Source organism: Bos indicus x Bos taurus, chromosome 16 (genome assembly GCF_003369695.1).
Source record: "Bos indicus x Bos taurus breed Angus x Brahman F1 hybrid chromosome 16, Bos_hybrid_MaternalHap_v2.0, whole genome shotgun sequence".
Classification (NCBI taxonomy): Eukaryota; Metazoa; Chordata; class Mammalia; order Artiodactyla; family Bovidae; genus Bos; species Bos indicus x Bos taurus.
Window position 1 is genome coordinate 49,197,190 of NC_040091.1, and position 19,427 is coordinate 49,216,616.

The following is a 19,427-nucleotide window of genomic DNA, read 5'->3' on the forward strand; positions in this document are numbered from 1 at the left end:
AGAGGAGGAACATCTCCCAGGAGGTGATGTGCAGGGCCAGACAACACCCGCAGGGGAGCCACCTCAAAAGGCCATGCACCCTGAGAGCAACATGGGCTGCTGGAGGGGCGAAGCCTGACCCTTAAAGGCTACTGCCTCTGAGGACCGTGAGGGTCTTGAGTAGCTGGGTGGCTGCCCCAGGAAGTGTTCTCTCTCCCTGACACAGGGGCAGCTGCTAAGCTTTCCTGATCTCCAACCTCTGATCCAGAGGCGCAGGGCACTGGCAGGGGCCAGGGGGGCTTAGGACAGTCGTGCCCCAGGGGGCAGTGGGCCCCTCAGTGCCCTGCCTGGTGGACGTGTAATGTCTGTGGACCTGGGCAGGGACAGCTAAAGCAGGAAGCCAGAGGTGCTGGATCCGCACTACAGGCTGGACCCCAGGCCTGCAAAGGGGGGAATCCTTTGGATCTGTCAGCTCAGTAAAGGCAGAGGAAGGGCGGGGTAAAGCGCTGACCTGGAGCAGGACGCTGTCCATCCCAGGGTATCCGGCTGGCGAACCTGCCTCCTCTATCCAGGCTCGGAGGACCCACCGGATGCTGGGAGTGGCCCGAGGCCCATGCAGTCCTGAGAGGGGAGTGGGAGCCCCATGTTCACAGCCTGCTCTGGGCCCACGGGCCCACTGGCCCACTCTCTGGGGGACCCCATCCTTACTGTATTTTAGATTCCAAGGGGGATTAAATAAGGAGGTCAATCCTAGACAGACCCTCAAAAGTTTGGGATTCTGGTGTCATCTGTGGGCTGTCAGTGGGTCATGGGTTCCCAAGCGAGCCTGTAGGGTCAGGGCCTGGCATGAACTGTACGTCTGTCTGAGTGAAGCAAGTGTGGGTAAAAGCAGGGGCCCAGGCCTGGGAGGGCAGCACAGGGAAACTAGTAACTCCACTGCCCTCGGTCCTGCGATGACCTTTGAGGGCCCGCTGCTCCGAGGAGCCGTCCCTTGTCTGTCCTCAGGGCTGACTCAGAAGCTCTGGTGATGACCAGTCTGAACCTCACCAGGGATTGGTCCCCAGGGCCACTGGGTGTGCGGGGCAGGCAGCAGAGGCTCTGGAAGCTTAGCTGGTCCAGCAGTCTTTGGATAGGCAGGGCCCAGGCTGGGCTGCCCCCAGAATGTCTAAGCCAGTCCCTCTCAGTCTGGAGCTCATGTCCGCCATCCCTGGACAGGCTTTCAAGTCAGCATCACATGAGTCATCCCCACCAGAGCAGGCTTTACAGACGAGGGAAGTGCCTCTCCTGCAGTTCCGTGACAGCAGCAGTGGAGTCTGAAGACTTTTATCAAAATGCAAACTGGACCCCTTTTCCATCTCCCTCCTCAAATGAAGGCAACAAGATTCATGCTTCCCAAGCAGCCTGCCCAGAGTCCTCACTCAGGCCCTCATCCCTGATGTCTTCTTCCTCTTCCTCTTATCCTTCCTCCTTCCCTTCCTCCTCTTCCATCCCCCCAGCCTCTCATCCATCACTCACTCTCTCCCATCCATCACAGGGTCCGGACTGAAGTCCATGCCAAACGGCTGCAGGCAGCATCTCCTGGTAAGGTGTTTGGGGCCAGTAAAAAGACAAGATGCTGGAGCCTCTGGGCGGTCATCTCCTGGGGGATTTTCCTCCCAGAGACACTGGTCAGGCTGGCCCAGGGCAGGACAAGCACGCCAAGCTCCACTGCGTCTTCAGGGGAGTCAGCACACCATCAGGGAGACCCAAGCTTGTTCTTTAGATCCCAGGGGAGACCTCGTGGTCACTTCTTAGCGTTGTGCTGTGCTTTGTCGCTCAGTCGTGTCTCACTCTTTGTGACCCCATGGACTGTATCCTGGAGAAGGCAATGGCACTCCACTCCAGTACTCTTGCCTGGAAAATCCCATGGACAGAGGAGCCTTGTAGGCTGCAGTCCATGAGGTCGCTAAGAGTAGACATGACTGAGCAACTTCAGTTGCTTTCACTTTTCACCCTCATGCATTGGAGAAGGAAATGGCAATCCACTCCAGTATTCTTGCCTGGAGAATCCCAGGGACGGGGGAGCCTGGTGGGCTGCCATCTATGGGGTCGCACAGAGTCGGACACGACTGAAGAGACTTAGCAGCAGCAGCAGCAGTAGGACTGTATCCCACCAGGCTCCTCTGCCCATGGAATTCTTCAAGCAAGAATAATGAAGTGGGTTGCCATGCCGTCCTCTGGGGGATCATCCCGACCCAGGAATCAAACCTGAGTCTCCTGCATTGCAGGCGGATTCTGTACCAACTGAGCTACCAGGGAAATTCAGTCTCTTCTTAACATTGAGTCTAAAGTTAAGCTTCCGATAGAGGGCTTCAGTGGGCCCACAGAGACTCCGGCCACATCCAGGGCGACTTTGGCAGGTGAGCTGGGCCTGCCCTCTGCCTTGGCTCAGGTGCTGCCAAGAGTAACTCTGCTCCTGGGAGGCCCCTGGTTGTGCAGCTGCACAACAAAAGGGGACCCCTCAGAGCCTGGGTAGTCATCACTGTGGGGTCCCTGCTGTAAAGACAGGACAAGAGAGAAAGTCGAGGGGGCCCATCTCTAGTTTAGGGGTGTCTGACACCCCAGGACCTACTACCTGTACCAAGGAGTTCCAGAGGTCAGCCCCCAGTGACCCCGAGGACCTGAACCTCTAGTCTCCCAGGTTGGTGGGGAGAGAGGATATGGGGCTGCAGCCTGGACCCCTGAGGGTGCCAGTCACCTCTGAAAGCTCAGACTTGAGACTGAAAGAAGGGGCACACACTCCTTGGGTCCTGGGGTGCTTCACGCACATGAGGCTCATTATGGTCCATCCACGAGCTGTTCCCATGTGACCGAAGCTCCAGGAGCCAAGGCAACTGGAACCTTCTAGAAATACTTTCCTGGGAAGGGCCTCTGCCCCAAAGCACCACCCATGTTGACTCTTATGGTATCTGGCCTGGAAGAGACCTCTCCTCCCAGCTTCCTGCCAAGCTGGCCCGATGCCAGGAGGCTATCTGGGGTCTGTGGGGCAAACCTGTGAGCTGCCGCAAAGCTCAGAGGCCAGCCTGGAGGCTCCAGAGATGCAGGCCATTTCATCAGCATCGTTGCCACTTATGTCCAGCCTGCCTCAGGCTTGGTCCACAAGGTTTTACTTTGGCCCTGAAGGAGGCCAGGGCAGGGGACATGATCACCTTGCTCAGGCCCGGCCATTGCAGGCCCCACCCTCTTTGGTGAGCACCGCCCCTCCCCAGAGCCACGCACAGCTCTGTCCCCATGGACCCCGAGGGGCCTCAGAGAACGAAGCAGCCGGGCGTCCTAATCCCTGTCCACCCCCGCCTGGCAGTGCTCTCCCAGGCCTCCGCTGCGCGCCAGGCTGAAAGGAAGGCTGATAAATGAGTCTGGAGGGAAACAAGGCTGCTTCTACTTGTAAAAGGTCATTGCGACTTTGTTCTGGGTGAGGGTTTATCTCCGCCGCCACAGGGACAGACAATGCCTCGGGCCTAAATGGCAGAAATCTTAGCTCCGCTCCTGAAATGGCTGTGCTGATAAGCCAGAATGGACTTGAGAGAGATCTGAATGGGCAAGGAGGGGATGGAGGTATTTCTGAACATGATTGAACAGGGACGACACAATGGGATGTGCAATTAGACTGGGCATTAGCCCAGGAGGCAGGGACGCGGCCTGAAAGCCAGACAAGGTACTTCCTGCGGCCCACTGGGGGCTGGTGATCCCAGCCCCGCGCTGCCTGGCCAGGAAGAGGGTGCGCAGCTGGGACAGAAGGGCAGGATGCGGTGCATGCACACCCTGGGCACTGCCCGGGAGGCCGGTGCCTCTCTTCAAGCCACTGCCTGGAAACACTGCATCATGTGTCGCAGGTAGCCGGGCACACAGGTGAGCAGGGAGCACGCTGACTCCTGAGTGATGACAGGGCATCCTTGACTCAGCATCTTCCCACTCCAAGGAGGAGACACCACCACCTACACCAACGGGCATCCCATCGGCTGACTTGAAATATCACCTTTAGGCCATTTTGCTCTCTGTGCTCTAAACAATGTGAAAGCAGGCAGGGGCCACCATGCACCAGAATGCTGACTCCGGCTGTTCCCGTGGGGCCTCCTGCTGTGCGCCCAGGCTGACCTCTCACACTCAAAGGGCGTCCTGGCCTGACCCGGCCTCCATCAGAGCAAACCCAGCCACATCTCAGTGTCCTGTGGGCCCAAGAGAGCGGAGGAAGCACCACGCCAGCCCTGGACAGAGCAGGAGAGGACGTCCTGCAGGAGATCTCCGGCGGCCACTGCCCCTCGACGGGCGGGGAGTGGTTGGGTCACCCTGGTTTCTGGCTGAGCCGAAGTGGCCTGTGACATGATGAGAGCACATTCCTAACCTGGAGGTGACCAGCCCACAAAAATTCTCACCTCGAGAGAAGCTCTGATAAGCAGGCCTGGCGGGGAGGTCCACACCCTGTCCCATGACCCAGGGAGACCTTTTATGGCCTGCGAGGCCTGGGACGTTCATCTGACCAGCAGGGAGGGAGGGAGCAGATGACAGGCTGGCCAAGGCCGTGCTGGGGGTCCCCGGGGAGCCGTCTGGCCAGTAGCTGCCCGCGCTCAGAGGGGCTGCCCTCCAGCCCGTTATACTCTATAAGAGGCCACTGTTGGGAAAGTACTTGACATAATCTGTCTGTGTAAATGAGCGATGCTGCAGATGCCTCAGTCTCAGCAGGTGGATCCCACCACATGCTTCCTGAAGGCAGGGTCAGCCTGGAGAAGGCAGGGCCACGGGCGGCCCAGGCCAAACCTGAGAGCCACCCCGGCTGGGCCAGCAGTGCAGGTGCAGAGAGAGGAGGCCAAGGGCTATGTCTGGACCACTCCCTGCCTTACTGGTCCCCATTCCCATGGAGGAGCTGAGGCCTGGACAGAGTGGTGAAGACAGAGTACCCACGTGGGCTGGGGGCTGCTCTAACTTCTGGGGAGGGGTCAGGGGGCTGCCCAGTCCCTGGTCTCAGCACATGCTGTCTGCATGAACTGCAGAGTCAAGAGGCAGGGCTGAAGGAAGCTGCCTGAGGGTCCCTTGCCTGGTCTCCTGCCCCTATGCCAAACTACCCTATGACCCAGCGGGACTCCCTTCCCTCTCTAGGGCTTGGACCTCCCACCTGCACAGTGAAGGTGAGAAATGATGATGCACCAGGTAATCTCCAGGCATGACATGGACAGCTGGTGTCTGGGCCTTCCCCCCAACCTTGACCATCACTGCAATGCCCTTGGGAGGGGGGTCTTGTCGCTTGTCAGTTTCCAGGGGGCTACCCACCCGAGGAGAGCCATGCTAAAGGCTAGCTGTATGGTGGGGGTGGGATCCTTCTGTTGGTGGCAGCCAGGCTGCTCCCAGCTCTGGGGTCCAGCAGTGGTGGGACACACAGGGCGGGTCGGGGGAGTGCAGGTAGATTCAAGTGAAGCCTCTTTCTCTGGGCTTCCACCCATAAATGGAGAATTCCTAGTGCCCCCTCTTCCACTGCTAATTAGAACGCAGGTTCTTGGGGACTCCCATAAGGAATTCTAATCCATTAGGTAAGGGTGGGGCTTCCCTGGTAGTTCAGACGGTAAAGAATCTGCCTGCAGTGCAGGAGACCTGGGTTTAATCCCTGGTTTGGGAAGAGCCCCTGGAGAAGGAAATGGCAACCCACTCCAGTATTCTCACCTGGAGAATTTCAGGGACAGAGGAGCCTGGTGGGCTACAGTCCATGGGGTTGCAAAGAGTCAAACATGACTGAGTGACTTACACACACACACACACACACACACACACACACAGAGGTAAGGGTGGGGCCCTGAACCTGCATTTGAAGGCGCCTCAAGAATTCTCAACACAATCACTTGAGAACCATAGCTTCACGGAATCAAAGCCTGAGGCAAACGGGTGAAAAAGATTTTCTTTCGGATGGGGGTGGAATCTGGGTTTTGTGCCTCACAGACTGATCTTCTGGGATGGGGTCCCCACAGTTCCTGCTTGAACTGAACACATCTCCCACCAGCCAGGCTCCCAGCACCCTGGGACCATCTCAGAATCCTGGCTCCAGCAAGGTTGAAAGCTGCCTCTGGGATCCAGAGAATTTCACAGTGGGGCGCCCAGGGGGTAGGCATTAATGCCTGCCAGTCCCAGTGCAGTCCATGGGGCTGGGGCATGGGATCTGACCACAGACAGAATGAGAATCACAAATCAGGAAGAGCCTGGCATGGCTGGCATGTGCATACAGCAGACGCCTAGTGAATGCCAGGGCTTCCTTCTTGTCCACCCTCCTGGCCTGGTCAGCCTGCCCCAGCCTCACCAGTCCTGCCCAGCACAGGGACCCAGGTGCCTTTGTCATGATCCCTGAATGTGTGACCCCACTTCCCTTAAGGATAAAAGAGAAAGAAGGAGGAGGGGGGACGAGGAGACAGAGAGCCAGCAGGAAGGGTGAGCCCGGGTCCCGGGCGAAGACGTCATCCCCTCCATCTGCCTTCCTCTCACTTCCTTCTGACAACCTGAGGCTAGTCCACATCTCTGGTTCACAAGCAGCCATTCTGGGGTGAGGATGGGCTTGTGTCACCGGTGTATATGTGTGTGTGTGTGTGTGTGTGCGTGTGTGTGCGTGTGTGAGAGAGATGCGGATGGTAAAATACCATTTAAGAAGTTGGTATTCATGGACGTCTCTCGAATATGAAAAGAAAATATTTATTTCCTTTTTCGCTTGTGAATCAGAATGCTCTATTTAAAGAAAGTACCCTCTGCTGGACTGTGGCTGAGTTATTACCCCTTAAGGAAATAAAGAAGAACTACCAGGGAGGTATTCTTAGTCATTCTCTGTCCTTTTTCCGAAAATTCCTTATATACCCGCGCCTCGGAGCTGGGCCGAAGATAGTGCAGGGTTTCATGGCATTCTTGGGCTAAAAACGTCTGGACCTGATGTCATGGTGCTTGGGAGAGATGGCAGAGGAGCTGCACTGGGAGCGGTTCCTGGGGAAACGAGATGGCGCGGGCCTCTGTGGCCCCCACCCCTCTGCCCCAGCGCTCCCAGGCCGCCTCCCACTCGGCCCTGTTCCCACAGGATGGCCCCCTTGTCGAATCTGGGTTCCCAGATTTCCCAGATAAGAGGTCCCCAGACCTGTTAACCATCCAGGTGTTGTTTCCACGGGTGTGAACGTTCACTGAGCGGTGACTTACGACTTTGGACGCTTTCTCAATATACGTGATGCCTCCTAAACACATTCAGAAAATCACTATGGAAAGAGAAAAGCCCTGCCACGTTTCTAGGCCTAAAATAAACCCCAGACAGCGCAGAAGCAGAGTCAGTGTAAGGGGTGAATTAGCTGGCCGGGCAGAGGAGGGCAGAGTACAGACAGCTTCCGGGCTCCCGGTCCCTGGGGGGTGGGATGCGCCCAGGAAGGTCCCAGTGTGCATTCTGGTGCTGCAGAGAGAAAGGACAGGCAAGGACAGGGACCAAGAATACCACACCCTGCGAGTGAGGCCGTCGGACCAGCAGGAGGCCCAGTCTTTGGAGCTGAAACCAGTCCTGGCCCCCTGTGCCAGCCTGGCCACAGTACTTTCCCGCACGGCTGGAATTCCAAGAGTAAACACAATAAGACAGTCTAAGAGTGAAATAAAAAGGAGCAAGGTGCACCCCCACCCCCGACTGTGTCAGCAAGAGCACACACTGTTACAGCTTTAGGGTGAAGGATGCACAGAAAATGCTGGAGTGTGGTCCCTGCAGGGAATGCGTGTGGAAGAAAGTGGAAGTGTACGTGTGCGTCACACAGCATGGCCGCCTGCACTGGCCTCAGGGTGCCTCTGGGATGAGCCAGTCCTTGCAGGAGCATCGCCTGTTGAAGTGTCAGGTTACCCTCAGCGAGCCATGGCAAATCGTCCCCCTCACCTGGACCCCCCAGTGGAGGGATCACAGCGGGAGAAGGGTGGTGGTCCTCTCGGAAACCTCTGCTCCGTCAGTGCTCCTAGCTGTGCCCTCCTGCCAGGGCCCCTAACACAGATGCTGCAGGCCTGAAAGGATTCCCCCCTCTCTCTTTCCAGACTGGCTGCTCTCACCCACACGGCACATTCTAAGTTCCTGGGAGTTTTCACAAACCCAGGGAGGATTGTTGGAACTTCTGGTGCAAAAACCAAGACCATCCTGGACAGATACACATGGCTGGTCCCTCCATTTGGCCAAAGCCTGGCATCTCTGGGGTGGGGTCTGGGCACCTGTATTTCTGATGCTCCGGGGGTTTCCATATGAGACCCACTGACAGAGATCTCTGCTCTCAGGTCTCAGATGCCCTGGAAACACCTGAAGGACAGTCCTGACCTTCAAGTACCAGCTGTCACATTTTTCTCTGCAAACTTGGCAGCCGGCCATTGTTCAGTCAGGGCTTGCCCCTCCTCCCAGGCTAGGTGAACCTCCTCTTGGAGTCACCTGGAATGCCGGAAGGGGCTGCTGGGCCCAGCTTTCCTCTCCCGCTGCTCTGGGGCTGCGGGTCCATCCACAGGGCTGGTCAGGGCAGAAAGTGCCCAGATCCTGAGGCTGCTGATGATTCTGGGGTGCAGAAGAGGTTGTCCATTGGCTGAGCGGCAGCTCCGCTTCCACAGATGCTGCTGGTGATGAAACATCTGCATGTCCAGACTCGCCGCTGGTCACTGCTGGTGTTTCTCCTGGAGGATGGACATTTCCTTCCTGAATCCTGGGGAATGGCAGTTCTGGCTGTGGTGGTGCTCGTGGCCTTGTCCCTGTGGGGGCCAGACAGGAGCCCACAGCACCAGGAGGTGAAGGCAGAAGGGGGCAGAGTGCCGGGAGGTCAATGCAGGGGGCATGGCGCTGGGAAGCTCATGCTTCTGGGGCCACCAGAGGCATCCAGTTCGTCTAGGCGATGAGTCAAGCACACACGTTTGTCTCTAGGTGGCCGGGGTTTCTTATTAGGTCATTACATAGCAGGAAGTAGAGAGGCTTAAAGCCCATTCCCAGGAGCCTTGGGAACTCTGTCCCAGGGGAAGGTGGGTGCTCCATTATAGCAGGAGTATTGACTTGATGGCCTGAGGGGCAGGGAGCCTTGGGGTGTTTGTGAGTCTGTGCTGGCATCTGTGGCCAGCTCAGCAGGACAGAGGACAGGGTCCTTGAAGCCAGAGTGTGAGGGTGTAAGTGCAGAAGAAAGAAGAGGAGGCCTTTTCCCACGGAGATCAGGGGCTCAGCTGGGGCCATGTGGTTGCAGTCTTGGGGTGCCCACCTGACCCCCAGCAAGGCTTGGGCAGGTGTCAGGGGCCGGGCACAGAGGCCAGAGCCCCAAGAACACCTGCCCCTCTATCTGTCTCAGTGAATGTGGTCTCAGCCCTTAGACCTAGAAAAGCATCCTCAGTCCTCGGATCTCCATACCACATGTTTATGCATGTGTCACGAGCCTTGGGAAACCCACCATATTCTGTCCCTGAGATGTTAGAGGCCAAGCTCCCACTGTGTTGACACCCTGAGTCTCAGGGAACAGACACCCCACTGGGCTTCCTCGTCTTCCTGCCACTTGGGACCAAAAATAGACCTTTAGCTCCTCCTTAATTTAAGGACACATGGCCCCAGCTTGGAAGAGGAAGCATTATTTCTTCTAAAAATATATACATGTAGGGGGACCAGTGGGCACAAGCAGAGCTCACATCCTCAACCCCATGCCCTTCTTCAGGGTCAGGGGTTCTGGATCATCACTCAGTCTCACATTCACAACAGTGTCTCAGAATCTAAGCATGCAGAGCTGGGTACCAGCCCTGGCCTGGAACATCCCTACCTGGCATCTCTGGATGTTCTGGCAGCCCATGGTCCACAGGGGTGGCCGTCAGGTCCTGCCCTCACCAGAGCCGTCCAGGGAGAGCAGAGACCCCAGAGGCGCTGGCTTGGGGACCGCATGACTGTAGCACTGGAGAGACGGGGCAGCCTTTCCCCGCTGACCCTGGAGCTTCCCACAGTCCCTGGGCCAGACATAGACGTTTGTTGATTGAGCAAATGAACATGTGTATTAATATTCAGGAACCACGGCCAAAAGGATGAGGTAATCCACTCGAGTAAATTCTTCAGATAATTGAAACCCCATCAATTCACGTTAACATTTTCCACCAGCTCCTTAAACAGAGGCAGACGTGTTTTTTTTTTTTTTGACAGACGTTGCCTGAGTGTCGGTTACAGGCTGGGCAGCGCGCTGGGCACCAGAGAGCCCGCCTTTCTGGGGGAGACAAGCAGAGCCGGGTGCTTTCAGTGTGCAAATGGCTCCCGTGCCTCCCCTTGGGGGCCTGTGCGGCCGCCCCAACCCAAGCACAGCTGCGGGGTCCCGCCTCGGGGCAGGTGGCACCTCCGAGGAGCGGGTTCCACAGCCGGCTCCCTCGGGCCTGCCACTCGCAGCCATCTCTTAATTAGCAAAATAAACAGCACGATGATAAATGTCATGATTTACTCAACAAATGATCAAAATCATTGTTTTTCAGACCCTGGGGCAATAGAATGTAATCACGAGGTGATTTATTCTGGGAGGGTGAGTGGTGGCTGCGTCAGCGGGCAGGCTGTGTCTGGAGGGGAGGGGCTAGGAGTCCTGGGCAGGGGACAGACACCGCCCTTTGAGATGGAGCCCAGGGAGCTCCACTCACCCCCAAGCTCCTGTCTGTGTCCAAGGACACGGCTGCCAGGTCCGGGTGCATGGAGAGCAGAGCTGTGCTTTTTCCCCAAAATGAGGAACTCACTTCCGGCCTCCCTCAGAACACTCAGGGTCAGGGTAGGGGGAATATTTAGAATCATCAAATTTTCCTGACGCCCATGTGAAGACAAAGCAGGTGAACAACAGGAGGAGGATACCCAGCCATGGGGCTAACCCATGCCTTCCTGTTTCGCTCAAGTAAAATTCCTGCACAAACCAGGATGCTCCTGCTACCTTGACCCTGAAAGGTGCGAGGTCACCCACGCCACCCCAGCAGGGACAGAAATGCTTTTGTCAGAAGGGTCGAGTCACCAGAAACCTTACCACAGAAAGAAAATGACGTGGGACCCTTGGATTTCAGTTAAGTGAAATGGCCCAGAACAGGAATTCTGTTCTCCCAGTACAAAGAAAATTGTTTCAGTGAAATGACGGTAAGAATCATCAGTTTGACCTTGATTTTGAGCCAGTCCTCCGAGAGACACCCGTCCTGTGTCTGCAAGGGGATCTCCCTAGATCTTCCTCCCCTGCTGCACCTCCAGACCAGACCCCGTGGGAGCAACCATGCTCTGACCCAGGCTAGGACACAAGTGCAGCTGTCACCCACCGCCCCTCAGGATCCAGAACCATCCTGGCTCCTCTCGGAGCTGCTTTGCCATCTTTGCTAGAAGATGGTCTGTTCGTCTTCAGTGACTCAATGCCATGTAAACCGTAGTCACATCAAATCACACTGACTGACAACGCTCAAGTACTGTGGTGACACTGAGTAATGACACATGCAACATTCAGGACTGGACTGTGGGCCTGCGGGTGCTGTCCCCGGGCCCTGCCTCAGTCTGTCTGGCGTCCCCAGCCGGGATGCTCAGACACTGACGCTGTCCTAGTGATCGTCTTTGTTCCCAACCCTTCACGGGGCTGAGCAGACCGCAGGCCTGGAGCGGGCATTTGCAGGGTGCAAGGACACAATCAGCCGCCTTACTCGGGACTTGGGGTTCCTCTGGAGGCCCCTCTGCTGTCCGGAGCCATGGAAAGGTCTAGATTCTGGAGCCTGGCTTCTCCACTCCTGGTCTGGGCCCTGTTTGCAGCAGAGTGAAGGTAAGGACCATACCTGTCCGTCAAGGGCAGTGAGGCCCACTGACAGACACTGTCACCAGGAGGAGGACACAGGAACCAAGTGACACAGCAGTCTCCTGTTTGGGGACACAAGTGAGGCTATTTGACTTCTGCCCAGAGATCCAGGGAGCTAGAAAGAAACCACCTCAACCTCAAGATTTATTTCAGGCCAAAGCAGGTTCACCATGGGTTTGGGGATGCCCAATTCTGCTCTTGGGGCTTGACCATGACCACGGTGACGCCAACAGCTGCTCATGACTGTGTTGGAGGGGATAGGACAGGAGGCCAGGAAGCCCAGAGATGGCCCCAGAACAGGTGGTCAGGCCTGAACTCGCCAAGGAGACAAGGTCAGGCAAGTCACACAGTGCATCTGGAACACGACGTGAGGACGTGGACGCAGAGCAAATATCTGCCAGGGCCGGCAGGAAAGGTGGCAGTCAGGTCTGGGCCCCGGAATCAAGGCGCTGCCTGGGGTGGGGCAGGAGGCACCTCGGAGGGGAGCGATCCCGCACGTACACAAGGACAAATAATATCGCAAAGTCAACAGGTGCCGGGGAGATAACAGCACGGCCTGTACCAGGCCCGGCACCGGGGGCGGCCGAGATACAGGCCGTTTCTTTAAAATTAGAGCAAACAGAGGCCCGCATCTGAACCAATGAGAATCAGGTCACCTCAAGGTCATCCATCACACTACATGAAGGGTTCGTTTACCCTCCAACATCTGAAGCTGTCTCCTAATTGAGTAGTCCGGGCCTTTCTGAGCACATCACACAAACCCCAAAATTCCTCCTGAAAATAGCCAGGTGGGAAGTCCAGGACAGGCCATCCTACAGCCCAAGCCACTTACCGGTCACATCATGTGAACACACTCTTCTCGGCCCAGCGAGGGCCACCCTGTGGATCTCTGAAGAGCATATGAGCTGCCCCCAAGAGGGCCTCACCTCCCAACTCCTCACTTTGCTCCCTCCCACCTGTTCTGCAGGTGACCCGACCTTGACAGGCACACACACAGAGTCAGCCACCTGGGAACAGCAGGGGACAGGCAGGCCGGTTCACACAGTGCAACTGTGGCCTCCACCACTCAGCCATGGTGAGTCCTGGCACGCCTGCTCCTTCATCCATCTGGTCAACCCACTGCCTCTCTAAACCTTCAAAGCCATCCACGGAGCTCGGGCTGTCAGCTGGTAGGGGGCTTCTGCATCCTCTGATGTCCATACCTCATGTGCTACCACAAACCCGCTTGCAGGAGAATCAGGGTGTCCAGCGTTTGGGGGGCCCCCATATCCTCCCTTGTGAAGGGAATGGGGGTCTCAGGTCTGCAGTACCACCACCAGCACATGGCTAAGCCAGACTCTGTGAGACCTTTTCAGAGGGTTTCAAAAGCTGATGGACCAGACCGGCGGAGATGTTCAAGGGCTGCTGAGGGTCCCCTGAGGGATGCACAAGGGTCATGCACTGTGCACCCCGAGTCTTCAGGGAACAGTGATGTCCCCAAGAGAAGCCTTCTAGATGGTAAAGACTCATCAGAGGGCAAAGATGGCCCCTCACTGACCACAGACCCTGAGAGACACACAGCATGGGAACTTTTCCAAAGCCAACGAGCAGTTGGGGGAGTCAGCTCCCCGAGCCCCACCACCTTGAACCACTGGCAGGGGATACAGCTGCCGGCCCCACAGGTCCCTCTTCCCTCCTTGGATGGCTCTCCCCTTCCTAGCTCTGACCACCATCCAAGCACTTTTGGAAGTGGTGAAACACCCAGGAGGAATCTGTGTTGGCACTTGCATTTTCCGTCCAGGCAGGGTCCCTGCCCAAAATATCACTGCACGCTGGCTCTGTGGGGCCTGAAGAGAGGCCAGGACTAGAGGGGAGTGTGCTTTCCTGGGGCCCTGGTCCTTAGGAGACCACCTTGAAAGCCCCCTGAACTGGGGCCCAGTGTCCCTCGTGGTCAGAGCAGGATGCTTCCAGAGGAAGGGCCCTTTCATGGCTGTCAACCCCCACCCCCCACCTAATCAGCCTCCCTCTCCAGGTCACACGCAGCCTCCAGGACTGCCGAGCCAGGCCTGGATCATCAGGGAAATCAAAACCACAAGACTCTCCTCTCTGCCCCTGCTAATCTGAGAAGCGGGAGCTCCTCTTAGGGAGCCAGCTGACCCGAGCAGATCAGCAGGAGGCCCAGGGCATGGATGCACCTGGGGCATCTAGGGCAGTGTGGCCACCAGACACGTGCTGCTCTGCCTGGAGTTGGGCCCCCATCTGAGGACTTTCCCGGGAGCAGAGACCTTGTTCTGGGAGACTCCCATCGATCCCCAAAGTCCTGCGGAGATGGCAGCCTTAGCACCTAAGATCCAGACGGGAAGCTCGAGGGGTTTAAGACATGAGCTCATTAAAGACACATTTCCGGGAAGAGAGCGGGTGCGGCGGACGGGGGCCTCCCGGCGTCCACTAGGCCTCTGGTGTTTTTGGAGTCGCGTCATGCAAGCCGCGGGATAAAATAAGCCTGGGAAATTCAGCACTCTCTGCGACCCAGCCTCCCGCCTCAGGCAGCACCGTCAACCCGGTTTTATAAATAGATGAACCACGAGACAAACGGCCGCCATCAATCACGCGCGCGCGCGGCAGGGCTCACCTCCCATCCGAAGTCAGCCTCGTTCAGCATGGCCCGGGGCGCCACCATGTACGGGCCGAACCGCTCCCCCACCTCCATCTTCTTCTTGGCCCAGATGCCCAGGCCGGCGCCGGGGATGGAGGATTCCCGGAGCTCGAACCCCGGGGGGATGCGGATGTCCTCAGGGATGTAGACCGGGGCCTCATATGGCGAGCCTTCCTTGGGTGTGGGGAAGGGGGACGGCGGCCCCATGGGGATGGGGGACATGATGCTGTCCTCAGTCTCGTCCTCCGCGCTCTCGCCCGCCAGCAGGTCGGGGTCCGGCCCGTACATGTTATTTACAATGTCGCCGTCACCTGGAGGAGACAACACAGAGTCAGCCTGTGCAGCTCCGCTTCTGGGCCCCAAGTTTAGGGGCCGCCCGGGACAGGGGACAGAAGAGAAACGGGCTGGCCACCCCCCGCTCTGCTAGGGGCCCCCCACCCACCTCTGCTAGGGGCTCCCAGGGGGAGGTTCCAGCAACACTTGGGGAACAATGTGGACCCCCTAGGTCAGCAGAGTTCTCCCCAGGCTCCCAAAGCCCCTGGCAATGGCTGAGGACACACTGGCCCATTCTGCATTAGGGCAGGAGGGACGCCCACACTCTATGGGATGGGCACAGCCAGAATGCAAACACTCTTGGGGGCTCCACTCTGGGGGGTTGGTGATGAGGCATTCATTCTGGAACCAGTTTGTGTCTGCAGCCTTGGAATTGGGGAATGGGGCAAGTCCCAAGATCTCGGGGGGGACTCAGAACTTGAGCTATGTGAAATTTGGGATGCTCTGGGACGGAGGTGGTGTGGGAGTGTACTGGGGCTGGGGAGGGTTCCTAGAAGTCCCCTTACTACTTAATGGCATATTAGGACAGAGGCCTGCTGAGTCATGAACTCGGGAGCCCTGGGGGCTCCCAGATCACGGGACTAAGCAAAAGGGTCTCCAGCTTGTCTGTCCGGTGTGGCCCTTTCTTTGGGGTCCAACCTAAGAGGCAGCTGTCCCCAGAAGAGTGCCGCCTGGAAGTCCACCTGAGGGTGGCCCTGAGCACAGAAGAGGTAATGAAGAGTGGGAAGGGCAAGGGGACAGGGCGAGCGAGCTGGTCAAACAGCCAGAAAACCAGCTTCACTCCGGCATCAGCCTTACAGTGCCAAACGGGGAGGCCAGGGGTGAGGATCCCACCAATGTTCACCCCCAGGCCCCCCAAGGGCAGCAACACATGAGAGGATCAACAAACGTGGTCCAGACGCACAACAGGCTGTTCACATCAATATAGATGAAGAAGATCGACCTCACAGGGGCAGCGCGGGCGCGCCTCGCGAGTGTCACACCGAGTGAAGGAGGCTGGACGCAAAGGGCCACGAGTCCTAAGATTCCATTCATGCCAAATGTATGGACAAGAGGCAAACCCACAGAGACAGGACCCGTGATGGTGGGGTAGGGGTGACTGGTTGGTGGGCCTGGGGTCTCCTTTGGGAGATGAAAATGTTTTGGAACCAGACAAAGGTGGCAAGCATGCCCCTGAATTGTACACTTTAAAATGGTCCGTTTTCACGTGAGGTGGCTCTCATTCGTAAGATTAAAAAACTCAGAGAAGAGAGACAGGAGGAGGGGGCTGGGGGTGGGAGGCGTGGCAGGTGAGCTGCTCCCCGCTCGGAGCCTGATGACCTCTGATCCAGATGCTTCCGCCCTCCTTCTCGGACTTGAAAACCTCAGAAAGGGACCCAAACACTGTGGTCACCCTGGCTCTCATCTCTTGGCCCCCTCCCCATTCCCTGACATGGGAGGGTAGGAGAGACGTCTCCAGGCAGAGGGGAACTTCAGGGTCCTCACACTGACTCAAACTGATGCGCAGGAGAAATAACAAAATGTTTTCTTTCAAAAGAAACCGAAGTCTTAAAAAATGATGGGGATAACATTTATTTAATTTAGCAGTGTTCACAGAAGTAATTATTATCTTTTAAGTGGCCAACGGTTCCTTTTTAACTGACTCATAGGACCCTTTCAAAACTGCAACAACAGAACGGCAGCTGGTGTGCACCCATCCCAAGGACCCAAGACTGCTGAGGATTGAAAGACCACCCCCAGCCCTTCCTGGGGCGCGTACACCAAGGTGAATTGGGAGGAGTAATTAACATGCCACCTTATTATGTGACCCGGTGACTGCACGGAGCTCCAGCAGACTTGGGTGGGACACCCCCTCCACCCAGGGTCTGATACCTTTGCGTCCGGCTGGTGAGGAGCCCAGCCCCTCGTGTGAAGGCACTGGGCAGAAAGAAGGACCTGTTCCTATCCATGCATGCCCATCTCAGGGCTCTTTTTTGTTTTTCTGGGTGGTTTTTCTTTTTTTCTGTTTGAATTCTACTTCCCCAAACTCCTCACCTACTGGAGGAAAATCAACGCTTGAAGGGCATGTTTAATTTACTGGCCGAGCAAACAGCTTAGGAGAGAAGGCGGTGTTTCCTGCTGATTAAAGGAAAGCTGTGCATTGCCCGCCTCCCACCCTCTGCGGTCACTGGGGTTAAGTGATTGCCTGGAGCCACCAGGAAAGCCCAGGTCTCGTTTGGCTGCCCCATGGCCGGCGGAGATCGTGGGGAGGCTCTTTTTTGGACATGGCTGAGAGGAGGCCTAAGGGTGCAGAGAAAACACCTGGAAAATAGGAGATGAACTGAACAGCCCCCGAGGCCCCTCAGGAAGCAGAAGGCTGTCCGGACGCTGCTGAAGCCTGTGTAGGATGAGCACAGACTGTCCTCTCCTGAGGTCCCTGAGCAGCAGGGAGGCTGGATGGAAAGGCCCAGAGCCCCAGCCAGGCTGCCCTTGGGACCACCAGCCCCTGGTGGTCCTGAGGAGCCCCTCAGCCCAGGGCTGGCAGGTATTTCCAGGGAGGGGGTGTCATTGCCCCTGGCCCCTGCCCCCTGCTACCCAGGCCTCTGACCCCCGGCACATTCCCAGCCCACGCTCCCTGGAAGGGCCGGAGGCAGTGCCAAGAGCAGGAGGTTTTTACGACCTTGGCATCTAGGCTGGCCGCAGCGTTATTCACTCATCAGGGGACCGAGGTCCTTCACTGGGGTTTTGCGGTTGTTTTAGGCTCAGGGTTCATGACTGAGTCTGTCATTCCCAACATTTCTCCCAGGAGATCAACCCAATAATAAAAGCAGAGAGGAGAGGAGAGCAGACGGTGTAGGCAGGGACAGGAAGAAGAGGAGAGCCACAGAGGACCCACGGCCACAGCGGTGAAGCCACAAAGCACCTGCCTTGGGGCTGGGTCCCAGCCAGGGAGCCGGGCTGGGGGCAGACTTCACGCTGAAACCCAGTTTGGAGCTTGTCTGCCCCTCTAACCCAGATCCCTGAGCACACTCCTCCCCACCCAGAAGCCCCATCCAAATACCAAGCCAAGCCCAGGATTTCAGGGTCTGGAGAGAGAGGAGGCCCCAGTGAACAAGATCGTGCCCGACTGGCCAGGGCAGAGGGTCCTTCCTGTATCATCCCCACAGGGCTGATGACCCTGTCCTGGCCAAACAAGCAGCATCCCAAGTCGGGGGTGATTAGGGTGAAAAGACCCCCCCGCCCTTCCCTGATTCTGTAGCTCCTGGCTGCTCATAACCCGGGAATCAGCAGATTTAAGCCTTGACCTGCGGCCAGGGGGAGCATGAGGGGGGCTTCTCTGAGTCAATATGAGGGGGTGTTTTGTTCTGGTTCCTCCTTCACTGAATGGCAGGGTTTGGAGGAGAAGCCATGAAACCACACAGGGCTCTGGGAGGCTGTGGGCTACCCCCTGGAGCCGGGAGTGACAGAGTGTGTGTATGAGTGCATACATGTGAGTGCATACATGTGAGCACATGTGAGTGTGCATATGTGTGACGACAGCAGGTGTGTGTGTTGAGCGTGTAAAAGGAGGCAATGAATCCTGAGCAGCAGGCCTGAGGCCACCTCAGCCAGCACCCTGCCTTTTCATGGTCCTGTGGGTGGGAAGGTCATGGCTGCCTCCCCCCAGAGACCCCAAGAAGAAGGGAGGAGAAAGCCCCTCTGTGGGGGTCCCGTATCCCTCCAGCACGAGGCAGTCCCACCACGGGCTGGGAGGTTCCCGGGGTCACCCTGCTGCAGCCTGCTGAGAGGCCAGGTGTCACGTGTTTCTCAGGAGAGTAGCCGTTAGTAGAAGATGCTTCTTGAAAACCCGGGGGCTCCCTCCAGTGCAGAAGTGAGCTAAGATCCCACCTTTAAGTGGTTCACTGAGGGGTGCAGACTCTTGGAGGTGAGTGGGGACTAAAGGCAATCAATCGATCTACCCCAATCTGGAGTTTCCTGGAGGCTCTTTGGGTCACCCTGGACCCTGAAATCTAACGGAGGTGTCCACGTGGTATCTCAGGAGGTGTGGGGGAGCAGGGAGGCCAGTCCTGAACAGCAAGTACAGATCAGGGCCCTGAAACTAGCCTAGCCTATCCTCCTGACCCCCAACATATGGGGTCACATCGCTCTCCTCCAGAGCCAGGGAGCACAGAGCAGAAGGACCCACACCCCAACAACATGCCCCCTGCACCCAGGCACCTAGGCCAGGCCTGTCCTGGGGCACCAGGGCCCGGATCCCAGCTCCCAGCCTGGCAGGCTGCTCCCCAACACTGCCCTGGTCCAGGAGGACCTTCTCATTTAGGGGATGCTCACACCACCCCACAGCCACCAGAACAGAGGTGCCAGGAACAAGGGACGTTGTGCTCAGAGGAAGCCATCCAGGCCTGGCCATGTGCTCTGCCCACGCTGGCCAGGCCTCACCCCACAAACGCCGCAGAGCTTCGTCCCTTCCAGCACATGCTGTGAGACCCTCCTTTCCTCACCCAAAAGAGAAACACCCTCCACGCAAACAGTTAGCACAGGCAACACTTTGGGGAAAAACTGAAAATGCATCCAGGTCTGGGTTTCCTTTCTGGTTCAATTGTGTCTCACCCTCATCTCTTAGAAGTGGGTGTGTGAACATCACAGGAGTGCAGACTGGCTGCAGAGGCTCCAGCGGGGTGCCCTGAGGG

The 19,427-nt window shown here is 57.3% G+C and overlaps 1 protein-coding gene across 3 annotated transcripts in view; it reads right to left on the reverse strand.

The window, feature by feature from the left end:
* Nucleotides 1-19,427, reverse strand: part of PRDM16 (PR/SET domain 16) — a 340,933-nt gene that overhangs the window by 219,896 nt on the left and 101,610 nt on the right. For all 3 annotated transcript variants that reach the window (XM_027565121.1, XM_027565122.1, XM_027565120.1), the window contains exon 2: nucleotides 14,401-14,735. In XM_027565121.1, the coding sequence (XP_027420922.1) occupies nucleotides 14,401-14,735 (335 nt within the window). The remainder of the gene's footprint in view (nucleotides 1-14,400; nucleotides 14,736-19,427) is intronic.